This window comes from Pygoscelis adeliae, unplaced genomic scaffold, assembly GCF_000699105.1.
Source record: "Pygoscelis adeliae isolate BGI_AS28 unplaced genomic scaffold, ASM69910v1 Scaffold453, whole genome shotgun sequence".
Lineage (NCBI taxonomy): Eukaryota > Metazoa > Chordata > Aves > Sphenisciformes > Spheniscidae > Pygoscelis > Pygoscelis adeliae.
In genome coordinates this window covers 817,370-831,402 of record NW_008824450.1, presented here as the reverse complement: position 1 = coordinate 831,402, position 14,033 = coordinate 817,370, and the positions used below count along the sequence as shown (strand labels likewise).

The 14,033-nt window shown below is 44.6% G+C and overlaps 1 protein-coding gene across 1 annotated transcript in view; it reads right to left on the bottom strand.

Moving 5' to 3' along the window:
- Nucleotides 1-12,825, bottom strand: part of TPRA1 (transmembrane protein, adipocyte asscociated 1) — a 14,160-nt gene extending 1,335 nt beyond the window's left edge. The window contains exons 1-10 of the mRNA XM_009321036.1: nucleotides 12,127-12,825; nucleotides 9,396-9,598; nucleotides 9,113-9,245; nucleotides 6,451-6,537; nucleotides 4,765-4,837; nucleotides 3,628-3,707; nucleotides 2,343-2,453; nucleotides 1,863-1,923; nucleotides 702-804; nucleotides 1-59 (exon numbers count right to left, since the gene is read on the bottom strand). The exon at nucleotides 1-59 is cut by the window's left edge and continues 22 nt beyond it. Of these exons, the coding sequence (XP_009319311.1) occupies nucleotides 1-59; nucleotides 702-804; nucleotides 1,863-1,923; nucleotides 2,343-2,453; nucleotides 3,628-3,707; nucleotides 4,765-4,837; nucleotides 6,451-6,537; nucleotides 9,113-9,245; nucleotides 9,396-9,586 (898 nt within the window). The 5' untranslated portion in view covers nucleotides 9,587-9,598; nucleotides 12,127-12,825. The remainder of the gene's footprint in view (nucleotides 60-701; nucleotides 805-1,862; nucleotides 1,924-2,342; nucleotides 2,454-3,627; nucleotides 3,708-4,764; nucleotides 4,838-6,450; nucleotides 6,538-9,112; nucleotides 9,246-9,395; nucleotides 9,599-12,126) is intronic.
- Nucleotides 12,826-14,033: the final 1,208 nt, after the last annotated feature.

Below are 14,033 nucleotides of genomic sequence, written 5' to 3'. Positions count from 1 at the left end.
CCACATAGATGAGAGGTGCAAAGAAGCTGAAGTAAAGGAACGTGGTAGCATCAACACAGCTGCCAACGGCAAAAGGGAACATGAAGGAATTTAGCACTCAAGCACAAAACAGCTGGATAACACCAGTCACATCCCCCCAGAATGATCCAATTTCCCTCCAGAGTGTCCAAGCAGAGGACAGGAAAGGTCTTGTGCTAAACAAATTCAAACTGATGCAAAGTAACAGACATTGCCATTAACATCTGTCACTGCTCCTAGACACTTAGAGGGAACCATGCCAAGACCCAAGGTCTGACCAAGAGCACAGTCTCAGTGCTCCCAATTTTGACTCACAGAAGTGACACTGATCCCTGCAGAACGAGACTCCAGATATGAATAAGGGTATCTCCGTGCTATTTCTAGCAAACAGACTATTTCCACCCTTATTACCTATGAAACACGAGCCGATGGCCAGGCATCAGTGGATTCAATTATTCTCACTCACCACCTCAAGACCGCTGCAGAGCACGCAGCTCCACAGACCTCTCCACTGTGAGTTTCCTGACCACTTAAGAGGTCTTCTAGCACATAACAGAACCAACAGCTTTATTCCTTCTTAGGAACACAGCACAAGTTTGTTTTCTTGGGAGAGGCAGTGTTGAAGCACACTCAAATGCAACACAAGAAACTGGGCTGCAGATCTCCTCCCCCAGCATACATACCACAGTCCTTCTATGATATCCACACAGAGGAGGGCACTGCCCAGGCCCTGCACCAGGTTCAGCTGTGCCAGGATTCCAGCATAAACATAAAAACTCTTCCTGGCTGTGGAAAAAAGACACGGACACAGATGAAGCTCAACCTCATAAGCACCAGCCCAGTGCAAATCTGTTTGATGGAGATGGTAGACCCAACAGAAGCATCTCACCATTTTGTCTGTTTAAGAACTGAAGAATTAAGACTGCATTTTCCTGTCCCATGCTGGCAGGATTGATGGAGGTGTAGTGGACTAAACCATACCCTCCTGCATGTGTATGCACACACACAAGATCGGTTTTGAAAACACATGGTCATGGCAACACATGCAAAGATTTTATAGGCAAGCATCTGGAACCAGTGTCAGACTCATAACGATGTGAGAAAAACAAACAAAAACCCCACAGCTGAACCAGAATCTGTGCCTTTCTGATGTACAGCACTAACAAAACTGCTCAGGAGACTTGGACAGGAGCAGCACAGAATGCTGGACACTAGGCAGATCAGGCCCAGGACTACCGGCTTGTGGCATGTGCCACACATATCCACTCCCTCAGGGTAGCCACATATAGATGCCAACACTACTTAGAGAGCGAACAACTCAATGCAAGCATCTTAGTAATAGCTTCTCTCCCTATTCAAGAACTGCAGATATTCTGCAACAAAAAGAAAGACCAGAGAAGCATCTTAATAAAATAAATGCCCAGATAAAAATTATTAAGCAGCTCCTGATTAGCCTTTTTTTCTCAGGGGATGACCAGCACGTACACTTTAACATCATACATGCATTTCAAAGGAAGCTATTATTAAGAAGCCATTTCTTACGTCTCTCTGAAGATTATATATTTACATTACATCTGCATCATTAACTGAGCAGTAAATCTTCTTTTCTTAATGTAATTGTTTAGCTACTGAAGTAGCAATGTAATCGCTCTTATTCTGCTCTCCAAAAGGCACAACATACTATTTTTCCAGGGATAACTTATCAGTCCTTTGCCATGTATCTGTACCCTGAGACAGCAGGATGCATCTGCAACACAAGCAGATACAGGAACCTCTTACTCCCACCTATGTTTTATCCTGGTGCTGTCTCCATCTATACTATGGAACACACTATAGTCACTTACAGGGCAAAGAAATCCGGTCCTTCAGAGGAGTTTTTGGAAGAATCACCACCAAGGAATAGACCTGTTGAGACAAAGAACTAACTGTTCCACGGCTGCTTGGCAACTGAACTCAGCAATCTTTGCAGGGATGGTGTGTGGTGTCACGCACTCCCTAGATGTCTCGGGACAGGGGCACAGACCCCCGATATTAAACCCAGTGCAGGGCCCCACACCTCACCCCCATCAGCACAAAAAGGCTGGTTAGTGAGAAACAAAGGAGTGAAGGACTTCCGAGTTCAGCTGGAATTCAGCTGCCACAGCTTACACCACTCCCACCACACCTTTATCACTTCAGCTTCCCTGCCACATGAGAAGCATCAATGCTGCACTCTATCAGGCAGGAGGGGGACTAGGACCTTATTATACACAAATCATCCTCCTTGCCCCGTTTAGAAAATACATAGAAGCTATCAGAGTGCATAACACATGCCCAGTACTTACCAGAAAGAAGAAACAGGAGCTGGCAAGCCAAAAGTGTCTCCCTCCATGGCCATAGATGTTGAAGTCTTCTGCCGAGAGATGGGCATCAGGGTACAGGATTTCCAGGGTGCCCTAGGAGAGAAGTGGCACCAACATGATTCTGTTATAGGCAGCATCCTCACTAGAGTGGATGTCTGGACAAGGGAGACTGTTTAAAGCAGTTCAGACAACAGCTGTCCCTGCCACCTAAGACCCAACCATTGCCCTGCTTAGACCAAGTTAAGCTCACACAGGAAAAGAGGAAGAAACTGAAGACAAGCAGTGAGGGGGGAAAAAAGTGGCAGGAATCTGCATCTGAAGGAAAGCAGCATCAATGACATTCCAGAAGAGAGACTGAATGAAGGAATAGGGCATGCAAGCAGTTGTCTGTTTGAAATAGACTGAGAGTTTCATTTCCATCTCTAAAGTAGACCTTTCCTGCTGCTGAAACATCCAGAATATAAAAGCCCACACTTGTGCAAGAGTTGGGAAAGGACACCGTCTCATTCACTTGAATTCCTGAAAAATGGTATGAACAGAAGCTGTCATACAGACAGTGGAGAGAGAAAAGTGCTTGTAAGCACTACTTAACCCAGATATAGCTCCAACACTTGATATTTAATGAGACTCCTCCAGCTTTATCATGTGGTAATGATCAGCTCACTGCCTCTGCAAGCAAGAGCCTGGTCACAGAACAAAGATCTGTGTGTTATTCTGGCGCTGCCCCAAGTATAGAGACACAGGGCTGACCACTGACATACCGAGAAGAATAAACCCAGACACATACTGCATTGTTCAGAGAGATGGAGACATAGGTAATAAACTGAGCTAGCAAGCCAGCTGCTAGTTTGAAGGGAAGCAAGAGCTCTTAGCTCTCAGTCAGGAGACAAGAGGCCCACTGCACTGCCCTTACCTGGCAAGCACACCTCAGGTCTCTCCATCTAGTTTTCATGGCACTTGAGGGCTCAGGTGTGAAAAACCTATCACTCCTGTTCCAAGATTCACTAAACAAGGCAATCCATCTAAACCTCATCTCATTTCTTCACCTTGGCTGAGTGTTTCATGCCATAAAGAACACAAGGAGAATCAGTCTGGTGTACGCTCTGGGGATCCTCATATATTGCCACAAGCATCCAGTCTTCCCCTAAAACCTCATCCAAAGAGCAAAGCTGCCATTTTCCAGATAGGAGTCCCACACCTAACTGCCTAACTCGAAGTAAAATCCCCTCTTTTGCAAAGACTAATTCTTCTGCTCCAAGGTACTCACCTGGGTGACAGAATATGCCAGAGACAGCACTGTAGTGATTGCCAGCACACGCTTCACACTTGACTTGCTCTCCAGGTGACCTGGAATTAAGGAATACAGAAGTGACTCAGGATGTGATCCCAGCCCTGGTAAAAAAAAAAAATCAGTTCTCTTCAAAACCAATACAGGAAAACATTTATATTTCCAGAGGCCTTCAAGGGAAGGTTAAAGCCACTTAACTGCTAGAAACTGCTTCCCTGTTTGGAGTGTTGAACCTTTCACAGACAAAATAATACTTACAAAACAATGGGTTTTAACTTGTTTTCCTCCTGCCCACACTAATATAGAGAAAGCAACTACGTCCTTCCACTGGGGTTACAAAAAAAAAAAGTCAGGAATGAATCCAGTATCACGTACACTGAGATGTTGTAAAGTTTCTTCTCAGGAAAAAAGTTGATGGGAGACTGGGTTAGAACAGGGGAGAAGGGCTTACATAATTTAGAGAAATCCGCACTGGAATATGCTGGAGCAGATAATCCCCAGAAGCTCCTGCCAACCTAAATTATTCTATGAGCCCTCAAAAGATGAAAGAGCTAGTGCTCAGATGTCCCACTGACAGATGCAACAGTGATGCCTTCCAATCCCTCCCCTCTACCTCTGACCCACAGGAAGAGGTGCTCCAAATAGCATTTTCACTTGTGCAATTGAAAAAAGTAGAGTTACAGATTGCAGGTACAGTTAAAGCATGTGAATGAAGCCAAGATGGAATCAAATCAGCCAAGGATGGAATCAAGCCAGCCAATGAGAGGCTAGAAGGACCCCCAAAGGAACCATCTTAAATAAAATGGGGTTGAAGCAAAGATCAGACTGTTGATCTTTGCATAAGTCATCCTCACCTAAGCTGTACACTCCTTCACCACATGCATGCAGGACAAACAAAGCATATATAAACCCTGAAATTGCACAAGCTGTAGATCTGTAAATATAATCAGGCTTTCAGCCATTTCTAACTAAAACTGCCCAATTTGTCCTTTGTCTTTATCTTAGAGCTCCTTCACTTTATAGGATCAGCATCTCCACAAACTTACAGATGCAGCCTCTGTGGAAAGAAAGGGAATAGGAAACATTCAAAGCACTCAAAAACCTCCTGACACATACCAAAGGCAAGGCCTAGAATCACCACACTCAGTTCAATCGCCAGAAGGAAGAACCTTGTGATCTCCCACAGGATCTGAGGGATAACAGAAACCAGACAAACATGATTAGACGGAGCCAGGAACGAGTCGGAAGTTAATAAAGCAAAACTCCACTCTCTCCTCCAGGAGATGGCAGCCTCTGAATGGAGCAGGTCATTTCCACAAACCTTCCTCATGCTTTGTAGGGATACTAATTATATGCTTGTTCCAAGTCCTGTCCATGCCTGTGAAACAGAACAGTTGTGTGGGAGCGAGCAAATAGCATGCCTACGGAGAGAGGAAGTGGCCATGGTTTGCCTCACTTGAGGATCCGTCACTCGTCTTGGATGTGTCCTTTCTGCTGGACTCCCAAGGAGCACAAACCCAAGAAGACATCAAAAGTATAATACCAAACAGGGCCAGTTCTTAAAGCAATAGATTCTGCAGTACAGTTATGACTGAACAAACTCAGTATTCTGCACTCCTCCAAAGCTACTGGTCCCTAAATCTAAAGCATATTCAACTCTAAAGCCCTCCCACTTCCAGCTTGTCATTTTCATCCCCATGTTTTATTTGGTGAAACAAAACCAAAAAAACAGCGGGTGAGGGAACTTTCCAGGTAGTCATGCAATAAGTCAGTGCCAAACCTAAAACAAGAACCCAGATTCTGGCTTATTAATCCTTTTCCTCTGAACACTGGATGGCACTCTCTCTTGAAGATACACAATATTTTAAAAGGCATTTGATGAGACGCTTCTACTCTCAGAAAATACACGGGGGGTGTGTGTATATATATGAGAGAAAACAAGAGAAACATAATAGACATGATAGAACATGTGTTTACAGGAAAAATTGACAGAGTATCTGTCTTACTGCATGACTTCCCAGCAAGGTGCACTTGGCAGCAACACCAACAGAGCTGAAGAAAAGCACCTTTTCACCTCTTCTCCATTATTCAAGTCCTGGACCTACATCTATTCAACAGAGGTGAATGAAAATGCTACAGACATCCAGCCACTCACAACAAGCAGTGCATTACAATACTTTGACAGGTAACATTAAAGGGAAAAGCAAAAGAACCGCACTGATCCCAGAGAATAAAGCCAGAAGACCTGTACTCTGTGGGTGGCTCTTCTTCCTCTAACAGCTCAAGAGCTACGGAGCTTTTTGTTTTAGGTAACATTCTGCTACAAGTCAAATGACTACAAAGGAACAGCACATACAAAGCTATTTCCTGTTTGCTAAGGGTTCGCCTTGTGCTCAGAGTGGCTGCAAGGACATTCAGATATCAGTCTCAAAAGAGAATTCAGTTTTATTTGCTTTCAATACAAAAGAATTAAATATTTTTCAAAGAGCCACTCATCTATTGCAAGAGTAACAAAGTCCAGGTCTTGCCTATCCACTAAAAGTATCTGAATGTTTAGCTCTTGCAACAGGAAAGTTTTGCTGCCACTATTTGTGCGTCTATTTTAGGAAGTCCATTGTTTTACAGCCCTGGATGTTGTGATCATTTAGATACAGCTATCGGAACAGGATTCCATAGTACACATAGCTATGAGTCCTGCAAAAAACCACATTCTTCTTGTATGCACATAAAAGGGAAGCTGTAGCAGATTGCTGTGATCAGTACTGCACAAAGCAGAGCCTCTAAAATCGGTGTTGTACCTACCTTATCAGCAACTGTGGCAGCATCAGAGGCACTCACAGTCATGGAGACAACAGCACGGGCAATACCAACTAAAGCCACCACAAATACCTACACAAAAAGATACCAAGTGAGCTCATGTCAAAAGGCACATATGCAGTAGTGAACAGAAACCCTTTTGGAATACCATTTCCAGGTCAGCTTTCAAGCCTGATAATGTGTACTAAGGACTTCCTGTAGCAGATTAGAGTAAATTTGCCAAAGAAGATTCCTCAGGCCTGTTAGATGTAGGAGTACTGGCTTAGAATTTAGGAAGGAATAAATTTCCTCAACTGGCAGACTAAACAGCTCTGAAGAGGTCTTATCCACTCCTTACAACAGTATCTTTACAGGCAAACAGTCTTCCCACCCTTCAGTCCACTGGGGCAGGAGAGGAGAAGAACCAGACAAAAACCATACCCCTCTAAATTACAAGATCAAGTGCTTAGTATTACTGAATGAACCAATCACATCAGATAACAGAAGCTACTCGATACCAACTACCACACCTCAGATCTGTGATAGAACTAAAATCTGCAGTTCTCTCACTCACTGACAATGCTCAGGAATGCAGAGGAAAAAAAGTCAGCTGCAGCCAACAGCTTTAAAACATCTTACCCTGCTGCACAGTGCAACACAGAGATACCCAAGTCAGCTCATGTACCATTTAAGCATGACAGCATGGAGCTCAGCAAAGCTAATTTACCAACTCCTGTGCTGTCACAGCCACACTATGCAATTAAGAGCTCAACTGGATATACCTACCCTCCGCTGTGCAGACTTACCCTCTAAGAAAGCAGATTTTTCCAGTGAAAATTCTCAGAGTCACAGGCTAATTCTAATGATGCAGGTATGAAACAGCTAAATCTATCAGAGAATGAAAAGAGTCCAAGCTGATTCTAAGGTGGCTGAAGAACAGAAATGACCAATAAGCCACCTAGAGCAGAATGTTTCCTCCTTAGAAAAAGAAGGGATGCAAATGGCATGAAAGACCATACAACATTCCTCCTGGGGTGGAAAACTCTGGGACAAAACACTGACAAAAAAGAAGGGTCCCTGAATATAATGGTGCTCTGGAGCAGCAACAACTCGTTGGAGAGGAAAACACGCCCTTTTTGCTTCCTCTCTACGTAGGCAGAGACTCTTCCCAGTCTATTAACTTAGCTTTAATCGCTGACTCCACAAGAAAGCTTTCCTTCAAGACATGACGAAGAGCCATTTGAAAGGAAATGCTCACAGAACACACTTACATCCTCATTTCCCAATAATGTACTCCAGAAGAGCAAACTGAATGAAAGCGTTTTCCTCTAAGGCTGTTTCATCACTTTCTGCTTCTCACTCTGTTTTGAAAAAGTCAACCGCATAAAGTCAGCTCACTTCTTTCTTCCCTTTGGTTTCTCAGGAGTTTTGCTTTTCAAAGCCTTAGGCATGAACTTCTTACTGAGTCATGTGCATTACTGGAAGTACAAAGGAAGATTTAAATCCAGACTGGAAATGGCTGGTAATATTTTTAAAAGTTTGGAGCGTTTCTGTGTATACCTGGTTATCCAAAACTGTGCACAAGCCCAGTGCCCACACTCCAGGCTTGAAAGAGCTAACAAGATTTCCCACCAAAGATTCAGTTGAGGCTACTAGCTCAGATTTGGTTTTGATGCTTCTTGGGTTTTGCCATGCCAGTACCTGTACACAGCCCAAAGAAGGGGGCCTCCCATCTAACCCAATTCAAACACACGTTTACTTCTACAACCTGTTCTAATCTCACTGAGGAAGAGCAAGCACATTATGCTACGCACTGAGGCAAGACAGGACCTCAAAAAGCACCTATGATAAAGCTTCTGAACAATACTTTTAAACAAATTCAGGTAGGTCCTTAGCTGTGTTTACCATGCCCTGTGAGCAGTACCACAGTTAATAGGTATGATGTTCAGAGATTACTAAAGAGACTACCTTAATGTGATAAAAAGTTGCCCGCGCCTTTTTAAACTGGGGAGAGGAGAACAGACAAGATCTTAGATGTTTGAGAACTGTAACTGTGCATCTCAAACTCATGTTTGAGAACTGTAACTGTAACTATATATTCTATTTCCACCTTAAGAAGTATCAAGAACATCATGAAGTCAGCAGCCACTTTGATATGATGACAAAGAAACTAACGGGGTTAGGTTTCTACATTCCCAGACTAACCAGAACCCTGTCACATGACCATTTTCTACAGCAGATGACCAGGCTTTTCAACAGCTTCACACAAATTATTCTCCAGTGTTTCACTTTCACTGCCTCAGTGAGAAGCTGGTTTTGTGTCACGTGCTACTTACTGCAAGGAGCAAGGAATCTAGTATAAGATACTAGATTCCAAGACAAGAAAGCAATAAAAGAAAAAAAGGAAAAGAAAAAAAAAATCACCACAGAACAAAATCCACTCAAATCCAGCAGATATGGTCCCAGAATCTGTGAAAAGCAGAATTCGGACAGTGGGGGAAAAAAAAATATCTGTGTCTACTTCTTGTAGTACACCTTCAACTAAAAATAGATTTTATACCTGCGAGATCTGGTCTAGCCTCTCTCTCCACTAGTTCAGTGATATTGTTCATGAGTGGTAATAAAAAAACCTCACTCATAAATAAAAAAAGCACAGAGCGGTACTCACTAGTATGTAGAACGTAGTGAAGATTGGGCTGGAAGTGACCCGGATTTTGGCCCTGGCAGAGGGCAGCTTCCAGAGAAGAAACATAAAGAAAAGCACATTGGGAACCAGGAGCAGAAGATCCCAGTAGCGGACTCTGCAAAAAGTAAATAAAACAGGTTTTTTCCTGTTCTTCAGCATCTAGAAGGGAAGGCACCAGCCCCAGTCCCTTCTCAGCCAAACTCTGAGAAAGAAAGCTCCTTCCCCTGGCCCAGGGTCGACTGTGGTCCCACTTCCTCTGTCTCACCTGGACTTCCCAATGTCCTCATAGAGCAACAACAGGCACTTGTGCGGCACAGTGATGTTGGTGTCATTGATTGCCTGTGTTGTTGTCGGGGACAAAGTTGTCACATTATCCAGTGCTGTCACCAGGGCAGTTGAATGTGTGATGTTGTCAGACACGGAGAATCTCGTCACAGACATCACGGACTGGAACATCCTGCCTTCCTTCTGGTCCATGTCAAACATAGCACAAGACAACCACAGCAGAGACAAAAAGCAACATTAAATCAGTTGTGAGTCAGAGCTAAAAAACACATCCCCTGCCATTAGGCCCCTGCACAACTGCTTCCTGCTTGTTACAGCAAATTATCATCATCTGAAGGACTCTATTACACAATGAAATGTCACCTGCCCTTATTCTGCACAAAGCCATTAGGGTGGACAGTACAAAAACACTATCTTGTACCAGAGTAACAAGCACCTTCCAAATAGTGTAATACCATGCTGGATTAATTTTGTGATTTTTTGAGCTTTGGAAGATTCATAGAAGAAATGAAGACTCAGCAGCAATACATGGCATCATCGGATGGAGACAGAAACCCTGCGGTACCAGAACATTAATTATCACTCTAGCTCCCGAGATCAAGAAGTTACAGTCAATGATTTGATTTCAACTACTGCAAAGAAAAAATGAAGGCCCATAACTGAAACCTGTTGCTGTTACCAACCCCACAGTCTGAAAACAGGGAAAGTCTCACATAACTTTTACCTAAAGGGACTGTACAGACTCTATCTTCCAAAACTAACACTGGCAAAAGCCAAGATTCAGCATTTTCCTTCTAACCCTCTGCAAGACACCAGAACTATTCCGATTTTAAGCACAACAGTAAGGCTGTGAAAGGACAGCGCCTAAAACCCTGTTAGCATAAAGTTCTCCAGCTTCTTTACATCTGCCAGTCTCGATTGCATTGCCCTTTTCAGACACTGATCAGCATCATCACTGGTAGTTTACAAACCCAGAACCAGATGCAGTCCTGTCTAATGGGTTTCCTCAGGTCAAACTCTCGGGCAGCAGAGAGCTATGGTCTGAGTCATGGCACTCAGTTCTTTTGCCTGCCCTACATTACACCTCTCCTGCCTCTCAGGAAGATGACAAGACAGAACTTCCCATTACCCTGATGAATCTTCTTTGTACTGCCTTCCCTGAGAGAACATTCACATCTTTTCCGCCATCTGTCCATCCCCCAGGCCCTGCACTGCTGCGGTATTAACTGTCCCTCCTGGAGGGAGGGAGAAAACTGGAGGGAGAAACTCTGCTCTGCCATCCATAAAACTCCACGTGCTTCATGCCTGTGCCAGTGGCTTTGGCAGAAACAACAGTAGCAGCAGTTTATCCCTCTGTTGGTTCTACAATCACCTCAGAAGCTTAAATGGACTATAGCACACAGCACTTTAGATCAGGATTTAGTATAGAGTTTTGACCTGATTTACCTTACTAAGCCTGCTCCTGATTCAATGTATCACCTTGTGCAAATCCTCTCCTCTTCCCACCCTAAAATAGCAACCCTCACTTGCTCCCAGCTGAATGCAAACAGGAGGTCTTGTCATCTCTCCTGGCTCCCCCCAAAGAAGTGGTCACAGATGACACACAGATTAAAAAAAAATTTCTATCAACTGGCATCTTAAAGATGCACATTGCCAGAGACAGTGCTCTAGCAGTCTGTGTCCTACAGTCCATACAGGATTCATCTCAAAAACAAAAATCTACCTGTTTGACTTTAGCCTGGCTGGCATGGCAAAAACTGACAGCCTCCATGACAGGACTCAGAAGGTATTTTCCCTGTGAGGTTCTGGGTGACTCACAAGTTGGAAAGAATCAGCACAGCACAGCTCAACATCTGTTGAGCTTTTAGAGTTCAGTAGCACCTTCCCCACAAACTGCTCGAGACTGTCAGCCACAGACTCTTCTTTCTCTTCAGAGGCTGAGAGTCTTCCCAGGTCTTCTGAGGGGTATGAGGATCATCTCACCCTCAGCTAACAAACCCTCCCATTGATTCATCCATGCTGACAGATACTCGCTGAGCTGGGATTTTTCTTTTGCGACTGCCGTACGCTGTGCTGCACAAGAGACGTCACATTAAACAAACACACGAAGACCTGGAAAGATCAACTTTGTGCTGAGATGACAAAATCTGTGCCAAAAAATTCCAGTTCTAGTAGAGGTTCCAGCAAACAACCTTCATATTCCAGACTTATCTCTCTTCCCTCCAGCTTCTCACTTCTCTGAATTGACACCAGTTGCGAATGACTTTCTGTTAGTAATATTGCTCCATTCTCTTCCTCTGAAACACCACTGCATCTCAGTAGCAGCAAGGACAAGTATGTTCACATTTGCCAACATGGAAAAAAAATCTACCTGATGTTTAAAAAAGCTGGGAAAGGATAGAGAAAAACCTCACAGAGCATGGGCAGAATAACATCATCAACTGCAAACCATCACAACCTCCTAATATCTCTTTTGGGACAAAGAATTCGATCTGCCTGTAACACTGAAGAGAGTTCGCCTATAAAGCTGGGAGAGAGTTACATGGGAAAAACATCTTCCTTATAAAAAGAATAAGCAGGCTCCATTCTTTTTCCCTTGAAGCCACCACTACCATGCAACAGCAGCGAGCTGCTGATAAGGAGAGGAGTTGGCCGCACGTAACAGAGCTCCAGTCACAAGGTTTCAAAGGGCAAAGCAGAATCAAGCTTACCTCTCAGCCAGGCTGCTCGCTACGGCCTGGTATTAGTATCCTATTCTTCCTCCCAAGGTGGAGTACGCACAAAGGCAGAGCAACAGAACGTCCAATGTGATAAGAAAGGGCAGCCAAAGCCATCAGCCAGACAGCACGATCCCCATGCTTTTCTAATAGCTAAGGCCTACTGCAAGGATGTGGAGAACTGTCCCGTTCCTGTCAAAATCACCAGCAAAAATTCTTCGGCAACAGGACCAGGAACCGATGGCAAGGATCCAGCTAGGCTTCGTCATCCGCAGCAACACTGCTCCTTACAGCACACTGTCCCAACCCTCGCCCTGTCTAGTCCAGAATAAATCCAGTCAGCTGAGCGTATCCAAGAGATCACTCACCACACCCTGCCTCCACGGGGCTGTTCACTTCAGCCAGCCCGAACTATGCAATGGGGGTAAAAATCACCCCGTAGCCACGTAAGAGGAAACCAGTGCCGCAGTCCTGGTCTCCCTTTTTCTGCTAGCAGGCAGCTCTACTCACCACACACCAGAAGACAAAATAAAATGGTTTTCTACACTACAGCTGAAGACAGCCTGACCTGGCTGAGGCCTATTCCTCTGTCCAGGCGCTGGACTCCCAAGTTGCATTCAGAGCAAGAACATCCACGCGACTCAGGTTGCTGTGACAGAGTGCTGGGGAAGGCTCAGCTGCACCTTCAGTGAAAATGATTGCCTCTCACCAAGTGGATGTTGTTTCTTGACTCATGGCACCATAATCACATCAAAGCTCAGTGAAATTCAGGGCTCAAATCACTGGCAATTCTCTGTGCTCTCAAAGCCCAACCACATAAAGGTGAATTACACACTACCAGAGTTTCAGCTCTAATAAAAAAAAATGAGTTTTCTTCCTTCCTGAAAACAGTATCAGAAAATCTTGCAAGTACAGACTGTCCTGGAGTTAAGATTGCTCCTTAAAACACTGTATTTGTGCAAGAAAAAATGGCACTGTCCAGATCCCTGCTTAAATACAACTGTTATGTCAATAACTTAAATGCTTAAAAAAGAAAAAAATGCCCTTTCTTCTTCTCTTCCTTTTTAAAATGGCTCTTCAAACCTCACTTTTGGTGACAACAGTTGCATTTTGCTTTTCACCCTTAGAACTCACTAGACAGGGATTTTCTACCACTGATCAAGGACCCCTCTTTTCCCCAAGTTTCATTCTTACATCTTGTTCTAAACTAAACTTAAAAAGAAAGGAACTGGCATGCTAAAAACAACCAAAGAAAAATACCAAAAGCAGAGGTATCAACAAGAATCCAAAACCATCAGACAGAGATTCCCAGTTCAGGGATGTCTTTCAGAAATAAGTACCCGAAGTTTTTTGTTGGTTGGTTTTGTTTTTTTTTTTTCCTCTAGAAGGCGGGTGCACAGACAACAAGCAAGAAGGCAGAAAGTGAAGCAAAGCAGCAGTAGACGGTCACTTCATTCTACGCTGGCAAGGAAGCACTGCCTATTTTAAAGGCTGCTAAAGGCACCAGAGAGCTGGAGAAAATCTCAAGTTGCTTTCTACCCTTTAGGCTAGGCAAAGGTGCCTCTGGACGCTCCTGCCATAGGGGGGCTCCCAGGCTGCACAAGGAGGCATAAAGCTGCCTTTCAGGGACCCGCTGAAGTGTTTGCAAAGGGCAGGCAGAAACCCGGAGAGCAGCGAGGTCCACCCAGGCCGCCGGTAACCTGCGAGCCGATACCGACGGTAACCGAAGAACCGCAGCGCCCCAGGCAAGGCACGAAGCTTTTTTCCTGCCGGACTCCCCGTGTGCAATCAAAGGGCAGCCGGTAGCGAGGCGCGGGCTGTTAAAGCCTCCGGACAGGTACGTTCAGGCTCCGCTCTCACCCGGGGCCGACTGCCGGAGCCCGGGGACCCCGCGGGGCCTC